The following is an 18,188-nucleotide window of genomic DNA, read 5'->3' as shown; positions in this document are numbered from 1 at the left end:
CACAGCTCATTGTCACCCTGTGATCTACTCCAGGAGCATTTGCCCCCTCCAATGTCTTCACACTGGAGCAGAAACTCGTGTCACTCCACCTGACATGGTGGTACCTATTTCTACTCTGCAGTTCCTCARGCAAGGAGAGTTTATTGATGTAGGGGATGTCTCCTCTGTCAGAGCTTCAGCTGGTGGGGAGGATGGGGGCAGTAGAACTGTACCATGACATAGAGCATTTCTGCTTCATAGGAGCCACTTTACTCTCCAGGAGTGTGAATAAAGCTTGGTAATGATCTTTTAAATGAATTCTGCATCTATGTAGTGAAAAGGAAGGTTGCCGCTGGCAATGGACAAGGAGGTGGCTGGATAGGTGGCATCGCACACTGAAAGGCATCTGCTGCTTCTTAGAGGCCCTATGTGCTTGGTAGAAAGCTACCAAGAAGGATTGAAGAGTTGATTTTATATGCTCACTTGAAACCACCTGTGATTGTCAGTGTGATGAAATGACTAATGATATAATTCAGATGCAAAGAAACCTAATTTTCTTTTTAATTATTGGATGAAAATATGAAAACCAGTCTTCTAGCATACACATGATAATGAGTTTGCAAAACTGGTGCAATGAGTGCAGAAAGTTGCCAGAATACACCTGTTCATTTGAAGAGTCTTTATATACATCTGGAGAGAGCTGCTCTCCTGCATGGACCACTCAGACATAGGTCATAGCTTGTCTCCAGCCCTGAATCCTGGGCGGACCTGGGACCCATGATACAGCCCTGTCTTCAGGCCTCTTTCCAGATGTATCTCTTGCTAGTCTCCCTGGCTGGCTCCTTGACCTGGCTTATTCCCTCTATGTACCAGAGGGTCTTTTTGGAACAGGTTACCAGCTGCTGGCTCTGCCCATCTGGGCCAGAGCCTGTGGGATTGTGCTCTGATGATGAGGGCATGGCCTTTGGCAGTCAGCAGCAGCTCCTGGCTCACCCACCTTCAATGAGCAGCAGACACTTGCTACTCCCTGACAATCTTCTTGCATAACTTCATCCTTCAACATTTGGAAATTGAGGCACTTCCTAAGCCAGAGCGTGTCGAAGTATTCACTGGCCTATCAGCTGACAGCCCTGCATGAACCTATCCTGCCTCACCGTATAAGTTTCTGGTTAACCTATAGCCAAACTGTAGACCACAAACTGATCTTCAGTGAGTGTCTCAGCATAAAAGTCTGGCAAAGAACTATAAATATCCTAAAGGAAAAAAAAATAGTGAAACCTAAATATAGGTTTTGCTATTAACTGCTTTTATAATAAATGTCATCACTTACTGACTTTCCCCTATGCCTAAGCAAATAACACAGTTTACTGATAAATGAAACAAACTCAGGAACAATTAGTACATGGCAGCTTTCAGCTCCTATCATGTTTTCTCTCCTGATCCTGTGTAATGTACAACAGGATATAAAGTCTGTTACAAAATTTTGTGAACTGACTATTGGAAGATCAAACATTTCTCACTAAGACATGTCCTAATGTAATGCCAGGAAGTATGTGTCTGTATATAGAGTACCTTTATTTGATACATGAAATTTTCAAACATCATCTACAGTGCTTGGAGCAAGAGAAACACATCGGTACATCATTTCGTTTGGGCTTTTTAATTTTTTTCCACAGGAGAGAGGCATCTGCTTAGGAATTGGGGATCTCAGGCATATGCAGTATGTAGGAAATGTGTATTTTCACTGGTAGCACACACCCTTTCTGTCCCATTCACCTCCACTCATTTTTTCTTGTCTCTGATGATACTGTCACTTTATTGTGTTGTGTTGAAGTGGAAGTTTCACCTATGCAAGATGAGCAATTTACAGCTCAAGTAAATGAAAGCATTTATAGCAGTTAACAAGAAGTTTATCATCATCACACAAACTGTGAAACTGTCTGCTTTTCCCTAGTTTAAAACCCAGCAGGAAAATTAAGTCCACTCAAGCTGCCCCCTTTTCCCCACCCCATTCCAACACTGGAAAAAAACCCTAGGAGATGTTATAAGAGGAAATCACAATTTACTGAGAAATCACAATAGTCACACAATATTGAGAAAAGAGTGTACTTAGCTGGGCTCTGCTCTGTGCCACCACTGCTCTCTCCCTTTTCTTTTTCTTAGAACCTTATCTCAGGCTCTCTGGTGCTGTTTTTCAGCAGAAAACCTGCCACTCAGAGGAACAGGAAAGGGACTGCTGGTGGCAGAGAGGGGCCAGCTCTACTAGGCTGACCCTGAAACCTGCACACCCCCCCCCCCCCCCCTTGAGCACGGTGGAAAATGGTGATCCTTCCTTTTCTAGCCCTGGCTTCCTCTTGCTGAAACCATGCCCCTGCCATGATGTGGGTGGTATGGAATTCAACAGTGCTAGAAACTCCACCCCTTTACTCTATAACCATGACAGACCATTATTGCTCTGCAAAATTACAGTTACTGATATGACTCATTAATAAATTCATATTAGTCAATGAACAGAAAAATATGCCTTATTTTGTGATGTTTCTGCTGTCCTTGAGATATTTTAAATCCTGCCAAACATTTTGCTAAAGTTTTAGAAAAAGATGATTCCATGCACTGTAAGAATACTCTTTTTGCCCATTTGGATTTCTTATTTGCCTCACTTTGAATGATGTGAGCACCCAAATATGGGCTGTTCTTCACATGATGTGAATCTTCATTATTGTCCATACTATATCTAACAAGGAGATGTCTTAAAAAGCCCATTGTGCCAGATACTGCGGAAGACACCATGAGACATGAGGAATGTCATTTTATTAGAATGCTGTAGTTGGTAATGCACCTGGACAGTATATTCTTAAACCTTATCCACTCAATATCACCCTTTCTTGCTAATCCATCTTGCCTCTCGACAAGTATTTTCCTCCACAGTTCCATTTCACCTGGTAGAAGTGTGAGATTTGCTTGTCTTCTGATTAACTAGATTCCATGATGATTGCTGTAATCACATCCCATCACTTAATGTAGGAGTGGAGGAGGATGGTACTGTCTCTTCACTATGTAGTTCACTATGGATAAAAAATCCAATCACCATTTCCTAGATTTTCATTTTATATAAATTCTAGTTGAATCAGGAAACTGAAGTATCTGTTGAACAATTTTCCTTCCTGAAACACAAAAATAAGTTTTCAATCAAACCAGCTTCTTACATATAGAAGGAAAGAGGGAGAATCTATCCCCACCTTCCCAAAGATGCAAAGCATTACAGCAAGATCCTTTTTTCTAAACTAACAAAGAAAAAGAAAGTTTTTTGTAGATGTTTTCTTTAAACAGTGAAGGATAAGCAATGAGGGAAAGCTGCCCCACTGGCTGCAAATAAATGAGTATCATGTAGATTATGCTTAGACCTTGTTCTAGCAATTTAGGTACAAAACATCTTTTTTTCCTAAATTTCTTTTACATTATGTAAGGAGGAAAGGAAGTGCCATTCTTGAAGTAGGTGAGTATGTCCCAGTAGCTTCGTTTTTGAAAAGTGGAACTCTGGGGCAGTGAGAGAAACCCAGACATTACCCAGTAATGAAATCTGGAGGGGGAGAAATTAGAAGTGTCAAACGTTTTCTTAATAGCAAAATTCCCTTTGAAATATAAAAATATTGCCCAAAATGGGCTTGCAGAGGAAGGAACAGTAATCCATTAGTGTCTCTTAGTACAAAATAATTATTTTGGAATTAGCAAAATTCGGCAGAAGTTTACTCGTATGAAAACCCCACGAAAACTGCCCCCATGAAAATCAAGCTGCAAAATGCCATATAGTGTCTGTTTGGCAGAGATGGATGGAGAGAGTGAGAGAGGAACAAAGAGTCACTGACAGTTTAGAATTAGATTTGTTAATTTTCAAACAGTGCAAGACTGGGTCTTTTGTATTTTGGCAGTGAGAAAAGGGCCTGTAGTGTGAGGTACAACAGCTTGCCCTGACAGTGCCCTGCATCTATCACTCGAGAAAAGAGGAAAAAGAGTCCCCCTAGTGTATCAATGCTGTAAGAAGCAGGAGTGTCTTGCTCGATTCACTGAATCTGCTGCAAGTTCTGCTGTGGCATGTGAACAAGTGCCTGAAGATATTTTAGTAAACCTGCAGACTCTGTTGATTACAAAGCTTCTAGTTAATGAAGGAAGGAACCATAGATAATCATAAATAATGAGCATTATAAAATGAACATATGTTTTAACACATTTTAGTTATGAAGTAATTGGGTTTTGCTTTGCTGCATAATTCTAAGTATTGTTTTTCCCACCCAGGAAACATATGTTCTCCTGGAAGACAGAAGAAAAATTATTTCATACAGTAATAGTCTTTTCACAAGTTCTTAGCTGTGTATCCGTGAGGTAAAATCAAGCACATTGTTCTATTCAAAAGCGCCACTTCATTTTTTTTTTTTGTTGTTTCAAATAAACAGAGACAGTCTACTGCACTTAAAAGTATTCAGTGTTACACTTTTCCTGGCTGCCAGAAATACCGCATGCAGCTCAAAACAGAGACTTTGTACCAATTTGAATTTGCATTGTCACAGATTTAAGTGACAAATCAGCCTAATCCCTTTGTAAACCCCCTCTCAACGACCTTAGGTGCAGCACCACAATCCGGGCCCTTTGTGACAGGTGTTGAAGGGGCATGCATATAGGAAGGCACAGCTGCCATATATTGCTGTGACTCCTTAAGTATTTTCCTCTCAGTTATGCTGAGGGAGAGCCATGGAGAAAAAGTTTCAAAGGAGACCAGAAAGTCTTCGTTTGAGATACAGGACAGCTGGTTGGTAGGCAGTATTTGTCATTCTGTCCTTCAATAATTTCCCTCAAGTTGGCCTTGCTAGAGTGAACCTGGCAAGTCAAGTTCCCCTTTGCACCCTGCTCTCCACCTGAGTCTTCCCTGTGGCAGATTAGGCACTATCTTGCTCCCTCACCTTTTTGATGGCTGACAGGAGATCTAAATCACCTTCCAGCAGCAAAGGAAGTGTTTTCAGAGGAGGCAGTGGGCTGGAGATGGTAGAGAGATAATTCCTCAGAGTAAGAAAAAAGACGAAACTGACCTATACCTCTTAGGAGATGGGCAGTGGAAGGCCTATAGGATGAGCAGCAAAGATGGAACAATGCTCAGGTACCAGTTGTGCAGCCCCTATGGACAGGGTCAGGTAGATTTGGCTGAGGAAAAAGGTCTCCAGGTCCTCAGAGGTAAGGGCAGCCCCAGCAGTAGCAGAGGATGCTCTTGCAGCTGTTTGTGCTAACAATGGTGTTGTAATTTATGCAGAGGCATTAGCTGCAAGGGTGTTGTTTTAAATTTTACAGAGTAGATTTACATTTCTTGAAAGTGTAGGTTAATTATGGTAAAAAGAGAGGTAGCATATATCCCACTTTGGGAGGAAGGAGTTCTTGCAGTTCTGCCAGATCTGTGCGCAACCACTGGTTGGTTTGTTGGTGTGTAAGGGTGCAGCAGACTTGTGTGCATACCACGCTGCACTTATTCGTGTTCTTCAACAAATGTCTATGTCAGTGTCTCCGCTAATGAAAACCTCACAGTGGTAATTGCTAGGTTTAGTCCCTTACATAAGTTAAAGGAATTTGCAAGTTTGTTCATACTGCAAAAAGGCTCCTCCTGAAGAAAAACTACAAAATAGACATCCTTAACTTTCCTTTCAAATTCGTGTGCTGTATTTGACTTTAGCATATCTGTTTTCCTGGAGACAGCTGAGGCAATCTCCTCCACTCACTCACCAACTTACCAGTTGTATTTTGAATTGCTTGCAATGATATGGATGTTGATTTTGGCTTTCACAATACTGCCTGGTTTTTCCATAGAATTGTCCTGGAGGATGAGACTGCAGCAAATTCTCAGCTAACCAAAAGGCAGCCCAAGGTATTAGTTCAGTGTATTTTCTTTCATGAGTAAGAAGCAGATAAGATTTCAGCCCAAATGGTGCATTTTAATTATGTTGATAAATGAAATGCATAGCAGATGTTGGGAGAAACATTTCAAGTATTCTCTTCTCCCAGAGGCGATGTTTCGTTGTTAATACTGTATATCTTTCTAAAAATGCTTGATTTGAAAAATTTGTTATGCTAAAATATTTTGTTGTCCTAGGAACACATCTGGGTCCCCATGCATCTACATGTGAATTGTTCTTATTTCTAATTTTTCAAATATGTATCAAGATCCTTTCTTAAGTTTTTTCTTCACAAAAACAAAATGGTATTATAAAAACTCAAAGAATGCAAAGTAAGCTGGATATTCCCTGCCTATCTTACTCCCTCAAACATACATTTAATCTGTTCTATACTTGCATGCATATGCACATGCATATATATGCGCACATACACATATACATACACATATACGTACACATATATGTGCACTTCATCACATTCCAGACACTTCTGGATGTTGAATCTTGAAATTATATGGTAGGAAATATTAGACTGGCAAGCACCTACAATTGGAATATTGTTGATATTCTCATATTTCTTTGACTATAACAGCTAAGATCAATATTTTAAATGCCTTTAAAAATGAAATAATAATGCTAAAATGTTGAAAGAAACCTATTGAAATTAAAAGGGTGTGTTAGGTTAAGCTTAGAGACTAGACTGATTTTTTTTCTGCATTTTTGCTCCTGACATTCTTTGGAAAGTGTGTTGTTTGCATGAGTAACTGAAATGCAATTTGAGGAAGACAGAGAGATGCGCTTATATTTATATGAAGCTGTAATACAGCAAAAAGTATATGGGCTGCTATTCTGCTATATTGCCAGAGGACTGTATTGATCTTCAAAGGGTTAAAGTGCTACGAGGTTACATTAATGTCACCCTTCAGCAATCACTGGCCAATAGCATATCAGCAATCAATGCTGCAGCGTGTTGCTCAGGACACTCAGTTTTTTGAGACAGGTGGCTGATATATTTTGACAAGAAGAAAAAATAGCCTTGGAAATTCTTGCAAATCTTACTCAGAGGGGGAGATATATGAAACAAACTGCTTCCATTTGAAAAAATGGTAACGTTTGCCTTCCTAAGTAACAACATTTTATGTCAGCTCAGTGGAGCAGTGAATGAACCAAAACTCTTCTAACCTTCAAAATGGAAAGGATTCTGTAAGTAGGATTTACATAGTCTGAATATTTTATATTTTGAGTGCTCATCACAGCACACATAAACTAATGCTTAAATATATATTTCCAGTAAGGAAAACATTTGACTTCTGGTGGAGTAAAGCAGTGAGATGTTTTGACTTGTGAGTGCAGACATAGGTTTCTCAGCCCTTTCTCCTTTTTTCCTGTTAGCAAGTTTTTTCAAAAAAAATTTCTCATAATCCCTGCACATCCAAAGAAGGTAACACAAGCCACTTCACTTTGACACAAAAGAAACTTAAAGAAAAAAAAAAATAATCAAGAACTCAAAAAGCCTTAAAGTAGAAATAAAAAGGGTAGGGAATAAAAATAGAGACTGCAAGAGGATGCGAAGGGTTAAAGTTCTGACCACTGTCTGCATTTATAAAATCATACGCCTTATCTGAAAAGTTTAGGGTCTAAAGAAAACACTAACTTTAAAATACGTTTTAGGTATATTAAATCTTTAGGCTGAAGATAACAGCAAGTTTTTTCTCTTTGGTGGGTAGCTGTTTGTCTCACTTTATTTACTTGGTATTGGGTATTTGTCAATGTCATTTCATATCTGCAGAAAATTCATACGTTCTATGGAAGTATGTATGTGTGTGAGTGTGCTGAAGGTCACATGACTATTTCATCCTATTTGGTGGAGCAGCTTGACTTTTTTCCCTTGCTTTTGGTGATGGTTGTGAGTGCAGAAGTTGATTGACAGATGCATGCCAGAAACCCCCATTCTCCTTTTCAAAGGCTTCGTATGATGGATTGCGATCTTTCAGCTCATCAGGACACAGGGACCATGCAAGCTGTAATTGGTCAGGTATGGAGTCAGCCATTTCTCAACTCCCCTTTTATTTATTTTTTTTTTTCACAAGGGTCTAACCATATGATTCACATAATTCATATTTACAGTACCATCTTTCTATCTGTATCTTCAGCAAGTGCAGTACTGAAAGTGAGAAAGGCAAAAGAAACACAATCTGGCCAGGGAATCACTAGATAAACCTAAATTACCATCCCTTTCTTCTAATAAACCCGGTTTCTGATTCAGTATGAGCTTTACCAAATCAATGTATTTATTAATTTGCTGTTTTATTTTGTTTAAATATGCTGAAGTAGAAGAACCGAGGAGTGAAAGTGTTATGTTTGCTGGGGAGTTGCTTTCTATTTGTAATGCTGCTCTTTATTTTTGTAATGATTGTATTCCTGTACTAGAGGCTGTGGCTTTTAATTTTTTTTTTTTCTTCTTATACTCCTAATCCAGATAATGTGTGATTGAGCTTGGTAAATGTAGCAGTCTTTGCTGCTGCAGAGGGGCAGCCTGCAAATTAAACACTGCCACAATCTGAAAGGTCCAGGTGGTCTGCTCGTGCTTCCTAATGCAATCCAGCACAACAGCTTTAATAAACAGCTCTATTTAGTTCTCCCTCCCTGTATCCAGGGAAGTGAACTGGTCTGGGGCTGCTGTGATGAAATGCCAGAAGAATATCTCTCTAAGGCCTCACAAGCTGATTTTTAGAGCTTTTCCGTTTTGTCGTCTTTGTCTTCCAAATGGGTCAGTGAGTCCTTCTCTTTCTGTTTTGTGATTTCTGATAAGTCTGTAGTTTTTATATGTGTGTTTTAACTATGCTGTTTTGAGCTTTAGCCAGAAGAGAGGAAAATCATTGTCTTTTCATTTGCTTCAAATAATAACCTGAAGTAGGAATGAAATTATTTTGTTTTGATGAACAGGGAGGACTGTTTTCCTGTGAAAGCAGTCAGAATCAGATGAGGGTGCCTCTTTTTCTTTTTCTAACAAAATTTTAAGTGCTCAACACTTTCTCATTACCGACTGACTTGTAAATCAGTCGCTGGTAAAGGGTATTTTTTGAACTCTCAAAAGTTTGTGGTTTTTTTGCAAATGTTTCCAGTATAGTGAATGCATGCTGCTGAGCTAGTATGTGTTTTCTATATGTTGATATGAAGGTAGAAAAATACGCATTCTACACACTGTTTTCAACTAAATTATGGCAAAGCACTGTAGTCCCTCAAAGCATATGGTTTATTAATACCATCGTACATAGTAATGCATTTCTGGGCAGAAAATGTCAAATATGTAATACCATGTTTACTACAGACTTTCATTGCTTTAAATATTTTAAAAATAGAAGGTACATTTTTTATTAAAATCCTCTAAACATTAACAGTTTTCCATTAGGCTGGCTTATACCTAAAAAGTGGGGCATGTTTGCCAGTACTACATTGTGTAAAAGTATGTATTTTAGACTGTGTTAATTACCTTTTTCTTTTACATCTTCAGTCCTATAGAAATATATTTAATGATTCTAAGGTAGATACAATGGCAAGGTTTTGAGCAAGTACCCTTGAGAGAAAATGTACCCTGAAATCTTTGTAAATCTAAAAGCTTGTAATACATCTTTATGTAACTTTTGTTTTGGCATTTAAGAAAGTGTAAGTTAGCTATTTTTATGTTTTAGGCTTGCCAACTCTCAGAAAATGGTTTTGAGGCAGGAAATGGTAGAAGGATGTTTTTTTTGTGTGTAACATTCCTTATTTCATGAATTAAAAAATGCTCAGTGAATCTCTGGAAAAATGTTTATATCATGTGTTAGTATATTTAATGTCATAAAATTAATAGCAACAGCATGTACTTAAAAATAAGTTTAGCTATTTTAGATGAATAACTTATGTGGGCTGTGTCAGAATTTGTAGATGTTATTATTCTGAAATTCACTATCTTAGGTGTTGCAAACATTATTTTTCAAATCTGCATATGTGCCTATTTATGTGTTATATAAGTGTGCACATCAAAATGTGTTCATAAATCCACAAAATTTTCAAGTATGTTTTTGTTTTGATTAATTTGGTTGTTATTAGTTATGTGTTTTGATAGATAGAATAAAAAGTTTAAAAGTATTTTTTTCTGATACAAAATTATGCATTTTCTAGCTGTATAATAAAAGAGTTACTTAAAATGTGTAAATCTCTGGGCAATCAGTATAATTACCATACATTGCTGAAAATAGATGTGTATGAACTTTAAGAGGGAATAACTATCAAAAGGCAAGCCCTATGCCAGAAAATCTTTCCATGCTGTAAGTCTATATTTTGTATTGATAAATAATAAAGGTTTGCATGTTTGATAGTTGCATATTTTGAGAAGAGACATTTATTTCCTGACACTATTAGGAAAAGTTCTTAAAAGTCTTTGTTAACTTTCAAACTTCCAAACTTTGAATAATTACTTATAATTTGGCTTTTTTATTTCAGAATTGTATTTTTTCCAGCTGTTAGAATGATTTTTTTGTTACTATTCCTGAAGATGTAGCTCTAAATTCAGTCTTCTTTACTGCTAACGGAATGTGAACTTGCCTAATTAAAAATCCAAACTGTACATGTATAGCTGATGCAATGGAAATCAGAAACGCTAGCAGTTATTTGTAGTTCAAACACTAGTCTGTGTATGACACAAATGTAATAGCAGGAGCATACTGATTTAAAGGCATTTTCAACAGTAAGTACTTGTTCATCTTTAAATGCATTTTTGACCTCTTTAAAAAAAAAAATCTGGATTTCATCTGTCTCTAACCACCAATGTTTACAGTGATTCCCACTCGTGATGGCAATGGTAGGCAGAGTGCTACAATCCTGACCATTACCTAGCACCTGGGTGTTCCTGCTCCAGGGTGCAGAATTGCTTGTGAACCTTCCCTCTGGATTTCTCCTTCCCCAAGCAAGCAATAAAACACCCAAATACTCTGAAGAACAACCTCCTTTCCTTGTGTGTCAAGCTCTAGAAGCTCATTGCTCATTGTGATTTTGATTCATAACTGGAGTGTTTGGCATGAAACCCTGATCCCTGCCAGCAACAGTCTGTAGCATCCTTCCTTGCATGCCACAATATCCATTATTTCTTCAATTGTGTTTTGCTCTTATAGAAACAATTAGCTGGATTTTTATGCCATATTTTTATGCCATCTGAATGAACAGGTAATTAAATGGGTCATCTATTATTCCAATGATGCTGTAATTTGTCTGCCTTGTACGCTTGCTAAAACCTTTACTATGCTATACCTTTTCCTTATTCTTTTTCCTTTCAATCTTTTTTTTTTTTTTTTTTTTCTCAGATCTGAGCTTGTGAGTGACAGGTTAGTTCATCAGCATTACAGCCCTCCTGTTTTTGTCTCATCTCATGCAGACAGGTCACTGTGTCCAATCACCCTTCTGGCTCTGCTGTCCCCAGGGGAGCCCAGGCCAGCCTGCCATCCTGATCCACCAGCCTGAGGGCCCAGGCTGGCTGCACATTTCTGTGTTCACTGGTTCTTGCAAATACAGTAAAGCGGGAAAGGAAAGGGGAGCAGCTTAAATTAGATCTCTGTATATTGAGAGGAAGCAAATTAGGTAACATTCTTCTTCAAATAAGTGTGTGTTTGCTGTTATTATTGCTATGTTTGAGTTCTCTTTCTACAAATTTAGCGTGTTTATTTTCTATATTTCAGTGGTATCCTCCATATGATCTCACCATGTAGCAAAAGCTATTTATGCAAGGGTAAATGTGCTATTTTGCCACAGAGGGTTCTCTGAAACTTTATGAAATGGATACATTGCTGCAGCAAGTGTGGATCTTTCAGTTCTGTTTCAGTTTGTTGCCTTTATAAAAAAAATAGTTGTATTCTTCCTTATGATTAACAACAATAGATACCTATTTCAGAGAAGCCATTCCTTTCTCTAACTTGTGGGTCACTTTTCAGAAGTTTGATCTGTTGTAAGTATTGTTTTATAATACAGACTAATATGTACCCAGGAGTTTATTATTATTATATTTAATTTTTACCAAATGAAGATCAGATCTATAAAGTTAGTTTGTCTTGAGCAATCTCTTAATGATTCCTCTTGCAGCAGTAGAGTTCTTTTTGCTCTTGGGATATCTGTTTCCAGCTCTATTCTAATGTATAGAATTGCCTATAACATACACAAACAGAAAAGAACATTTATAAATTTAAGACCCACTTTTATAAGACTGCAAGGAATTGTGCCCTTATGTTTGCAGTTTGGGACGAATCCTTTTTGAGCAAGAATTAGACCCATCACTGTAGGAATTACTACTTGCATAAGTAAGGTCAAACTGCTTGTCTCCTTGTCTGCTTAGTGTATGTCCAGAACAGACGTTGTAGTCCTTTTACAGCCATCAGCAGTGGATTTCTGCAGTTCAAGACTGCGAAGGAGAGGCTTGTGGACAGGTACACACTGACTTGTTTTCAGTAGTAGAGAGACAATATAAACAGTAAGAATTATGTCTGAAAAACTTCAAAAACATACCTTTTAATATTTATGAACAAGCTGGTACTCTGATAATGAAGTATTCCATCTTTGCAGAAACCCACTGTTGTATTAACTCTCTAGAATACTGTGTCCCAAATAATTATAATTGTAAGGAGATGCAGGAATGTGGCTGTTATATTTTACAGTATTTGTTGTATTTGTTATAGTATTTCACAAATATTTGTTGTAGAGGAGTTTGGATCTTGTTAATTTAATATATGCAAATTCTTTGGTCTTAGGCCTGAATTCCAACAAAAGAATGCATTTTTCTGTTGACTTCTGTTTTTACAGCAGAAACGATGGATTTCTGTTATTTTGATTCATACTTAAAAAGATTTTTCTTTTTTTCACTCACACTAAAATTGGATTTTAATTGAAATCAGCCTTCTAAAAACATCTATAAATATTTTTTCTGGTTGAATTTCTTTATTGTTTTCTGTTCTGTTCTACTCTTCTGTCTCATCTATGGGTCAGGCCAGCCAATTAAGAGGTCAAATTTTAAAACAGCTGTGATTTGTACTTTGTGTATATTCACTATATTCTAATTGTCAGAGAAAAATAAAGTATGYCAGATGACCTTTAAATTGCTGTACAAGTGATACTCCTCTTGTGATGTAGATTATTATCTTTTGGCAATACATTTACATTCAAGTACCTCTGTTATGTCTCCTAGATTCTAGACTGATAAACTAAACAGCAGTCTGGCCGATTTTTGTGTGTACAGTGCATAGAAGTGACTGCTGAGCCTCTTATCTTACACTGACCTGTAGCTGTAACAAGACTTTTATTTTTCTTCTCTGATCTTAACTGCAACTCAAATGGAAGAAAATAAAAGGACAATAGAAGAGAAATTGTATACAGCACTTTCAACGTTAGATGAGAACATGGCAAAACATTCCTTTTTCTTGTCATTTACATCATTCGGTGACACTAATAATGCAGCTTTTTATTCTGAAATCATAACAATGGCAGGAAGAACCTCAGATCAGGCAATTTTGAATCTTTGTGTGTTTATCTCTCATTAAACTTAACTAGACTTAAGCATGTACTTAAAAGCTGATCTGCAAATCACTTAAGCCCATATAGGAAATCTGTACTTGCTAAATCTTTAAGTGCACAGAATAATACTGAGTTCACTGGGACTCCACATGTGTATAACAATTGGCAGGATCTGATCCAGCAAGCCTATTGAGTTACTGCTATTGTTAAAAAACATAACAAAGTCTGGCTTACATGCTAACTAAATACCTGTTATGCAAACTGTTTTATAATTAGAACTGACTATTAGGAATAAAGATAATAACTCAAGGGTCTTGAAGACTTACTTTTTGAGGGCTAGAGGTAAAGGGACTACCACTTCAGGGGTTTTGTTTTAATGTTGGCTTTGAAACCTCTCTGATGTGTAATACTTTCTCTTCAAAAGAGAAATATTAGTTGTTGATATTTGCTGCTGATTCTCCGCTGACTGGTAGTGCTGTTCTATGGTAGTGCTTTATCTAACTGTCAGATCAAAAGAAAAATTTGAAGATCAAGCGACTGTTCTAAATTTCTAGCCATTCTTAAAAGAGGTAGTGAGAGAAAGCTTAATAAAAAAAGGTTGGGGAAAGAGAGTGGGGATGCAAAAATCTTTATTTCAAACAATGTGGTAAATTATATAAATTAAACTTTCTTAAGCTGTTTAGAATACATTTTGTAGATACTGATAACTCTTGTTTTTTCCATTAATATTTGTATCTGCCATACTATATTATAGCAAAATTATTCCAACAAACTTTTACTCACATGAGTAATAGCACTTGAAATCATTAACACCAGTGCATATACTTAAAGTTGAAAAGCTTAGTTTCAGAGATGAGAGCCTCATAAATACATCTTGCTCTCTGCTGTAGGTGTACAGCTGCCCCATGTCCTTTGCACATGTGAATGCAGATATACAACATACAATTCTGATAGTTGTTCTTGTCAAAACACATAGGTCTTGTCTTGGAGGGCTTTCCTGTGCCACCTTACTGTAAAAGAAATCAAATAATTTGACAACCAGTGCAACAAAATCACCTTGAGAGAGTAATTTTTGACCCTGTGGTATTTCCAGTTTCACCTAAATTACTTGCTAAATATGAGCTATTACTATGGATAACTCATTCCAGGATGGGGTTCTGAACCCACAAATGGGGAAGGGTATTGTAAAGGGAAGTAGGACCTTAAGCAAAAAAAAAAAAAAAAAAAAAAAATTTAAAATGGAACTTCATGCTATTTTAGTCACTGATTCCATGAAGTAACTGTTATCTTGCAAGTATGCAGCATTTTCAGGGATCTTGGACTCATGTGCATTTGGAAGACACAATCCAGCTATGTAATGGCACTTCCAAAAAGGAAATATTTCAGGGACAATAGTAAAAGACAAAAGTGTTTTTTAGCTACCCCCTGCAATGGAAATGAGTTTCAAGAAAAAGAAAATAGTGCATGCGTTTTTTGCAAGCAGATTAGTGAAAGTCATGTGAACAGTATTACACAACTGTAGTTAGACATATTGTAAGTGATGCTTCTGTATCAGAATGTTGTACCTTTCACTAAACTGTTTACATCTGTATCTACTTTTTCACTTAAAACCAACTTGTGGAGCTTTAACTCAGTTTTTACTTGAGCTTTTCTCATGTTTCAAGTGCCGTGAAATTCTACCATAATAAAAAGCTGATGGCTTTAGCCCATTTCTGGATTACACCCATTTCTTTTGAAAATAAATAGCTAAATATAGATTTGCAGCACACAGTAAGACTGAAACTACAATGTTAATGACTAGAATGTTTCATATCCTTGTTTCAATCCCATGAATTAAAATCACATTGTCTCCCATCAGTGGGAAACTAGCATCAGCTTTCATTTTTCATAGTGTATCACATTAAAGGCTTTCGTTGTTTTGGGGTTTTTTAATTATAACAATGAAGAACTGTACCTGATTGTTACTGAATTCGCCTTTAAAAATACACAAAAACAGAGCTAAAGATGCAAGTAATTCTGATAATGTGTAAGTCTGGTATTTCTGACACACTGTCATTACATCTATTACCTTTGGTACTAGAACCAGATGTGTACAAATGCTCAATGCATCCAGAATCCTGGACTTCCCCCTGGTTTTGTTAGGCAGGACACTGTTTCAGTGAAATAAAATAATCTGGAATAAAGAAGATTTATGGTCCTATAGGAAATAAGCAGTTATTGCAGGATTTCCGGCCATAAATCTTAACCTTGCCATCACTGTGCCCAACCCTTTCTGTGTACAAAATGTGCTTCACATTTTTCAAACAGATTATACAAAACAGAAATAATATCTGATTTGTATAATCCTAATCTTTTGGAGGGAAAGTTGAAAGTTGTGGCAAACTAAAAGTAGATTCTAATGTGGAAAAATAAAGCAGAAAATATCAGACTCGTTTTGCTTGGTGTCAGTCACGATGATATATCATTATAGTTAGGGCAAACTGTGATCTTGGAGCAGAAACAATTTTGTCTTTTCCCCTTAAGAGGGAAAAAAAAAACAACTCCAAAACCCAGAATGTTCCAGCTTGATTCTTATGTCCTTAGGGTTGTAATATTGAATTCAGAATTGCAGAAGGTTAATCTTGCAGCCAGATTTGACAAGATGCTGGTTGAGCAGCAGGCACAAGTGATGGTTTGGGTGCTGTAATGCGCATGGTGGGAAATAAAGAAAGATAACAAGAATTTTTTCCAGAAGTCTGGGTGCAGTATTCACCACCTGCTCCAACTTGTCCCCAAAGCAGGGAAGAAAACTTTTTGTATGCAATGGTGAGCATGCTTACAATTTCAAAGTCTGACAGATGACAAATTTGAGTGCTCCCAAATGGCATGTGAAGGGATCACAATAGCTCTGAACACAGTTATCTGTTTGTTTGTTTTAGTGTTATTGCTTATTTAAAGAGTGGCCATGGAACCATTTGAGGACATCCACAAGTATCACCACAAATTGCTGGGAAATCTCACATGAGCAGCACATTGTGTATTAAACAGTGCAATGCTAAATGCTTGGATCTCCTCTGGTTGCAAAAGGATATAGACCCGTACTGCTGGAAAAAAGTAGTGCTCCATCTCCATTCAGTTAATCCTGGGGAACAGAAATCTGTGTCTGAGTGTATGTGTGCTTGCGTGTGTGTGTTTATATGCGTATTGGGGTGTGTAGCCAAAAACCTGGAGGCTGAAACTGAAATTGGCAGGTGTTTGGAAAATAAGACCTGGATTTTGAATAGTCAAACAAAAGAAGCTGAAGATTGAAGTTTCTTCCCCTAAATATATTGTTTTCTGTTTATTTTCCAAGTTCATGCTGGATTTTAGGAAGGAGAATTTTCGGGTTATCTCCTAACTAGAGGCACTCTGTAATGAATTTTAACCCAAGAAGCACTGCGGATATTCAGCAAACCTTTGTTCTATTCTGCCCATGTGCTCATGGGAGACCCATCACTGTAGTTATTAGATCTCAAAGATTACATTCTTTGATCTTGTGCTTTCTAAATCCTTAAACCACAGTTTATTTATTTAAAAGGTTATATCCAGCATTGGATTGGATTTTAAAGTACCCTTTGACTCTCATGAAGGACACAGAAGACAGAGATGCTGTTGAGGGTGTATTTCCTTCTGACCATGAAGTACCACAGCATTTTATTGAATTAAGAACTGCACAAAGATCTGTGTTTTTTATCTGGCCTGTGTATTGAGAATTTTTTTACCACTCTTGGTATCATGATGTCATTGATTTCTGATACAACAAACAGTAAGGTATATAGGGGAATTTCAGTTACACCCAGAATTAAGAAAAAAAGTTGCAAAGTAGCCTGATATATCCTCAAGAAAATAAATAAAAGTACACTAAACCTCAAACAGATGTTTAACATGAGTATGTTCAGGATGTGTTCTTGGGGGGGGGGGGGGGGAGGTCTCTTTTCTATCTGATATTTGACATGATATCAGACAGAAGTAAATCTGTGGTGCTAAACAAAGTTAAAATTTGGACAAACAGGGTGACCAGCAGCCTTTAAGCTTGCTCTGTCAAAATCAGAAACCCTTACATAAGCATATTTACCAGTGTAGTCTACAATGTTTGAATAATTAGTGATTCCTAAGCTAACCAGAAAGAAGGCACAGAAAGCGAAAGAGAAGAACACTGAAATTAAACCCAGTGTGCTCCCTCTTGACTGATATTAATTATACTCTCTCCAAACTGGTCTTTTTACTTTTTTCCCAATCAGTCCTGTGAGACAAACTGTAAAAAATTTACATGTATTTTCCATTTATTTTGGAAAAGCAAGACTGAAATTGGCATCTGAAAAGCAAAATTTTATTAAAAATAGCTGGTTATTTTTTCATTTTTATAGTGCTAGTGTCTGTCATTTTTCTTTTTTGATGAGGTAAGCCCCTGGAGATAGCAGCCTAATGCTGCTTTATACTGAGACCTCTCTATACCATCTGAAAGTACATACCAGCTGTAAAATGGGTTGTAAGAGTAACTTATTTATGCATACTTCAATGTTCTTTTATATTTCCATGAATGGTAGAAACTCACCTTGATGTAAATAGGAATAGGGTCCAAACAAATGGAATTTCCTTTTTTTTTTTTTTTCAGATGGAAATGAAAAAGGGATAGACAGAAATCAGACTGGAGAAAGAGAGGAAGGAGAAAGCCTTATTTAGCTGCAAATAGATACCTATTAACAGACAAGATGAAAGGTC

The 18,188-nt window shown here is 37.1% G+C and overlaps 1 protein-coding gene across 1 annotated transcript in view; it reads left to right on the top strand.

The window, feature by feature from the left end:
* The first annotated feature begins 7,842 nt into the window (after positions 1-7,842).
* The window catches only part of POU6F2 (POU class 6 homeobox 2), a 317,022-nt gene continuing 306,676 nt past the window's right edge, over positions 7,843-18,188 (top strand). Inside the window, exon 1 of the mRNA XM_057371373.1 lies at positions 7,843-7,947. Within this exon, the coding sequence (XP_057227356.1) occupies positions 7,843-7,947 (105 nt within the window). The remainder of the gene's footprint in view (positions 7,948-18,188) is intronic.

Source organism: Malurus melanocephalus, unplaced genomic scaffold, assembly GCF_030028575.1.
Source record: "Malurus melanocephalus ecotype Western Australia unplaced genomic scaffold, MMel_1.1 scaffold_145, whole genome shotgun sequence".
Taxonomy (NCBI): Eukaryota; Metazoa; Chordata; class Aves; order Passeriformes; family Maluridae; genus Malurus; species Malurus melanocephalus.
Note: the sequence above shows the minus strand (reverse complement) of the source record. Positions and strands in the feature narration are given on the sequence as shown.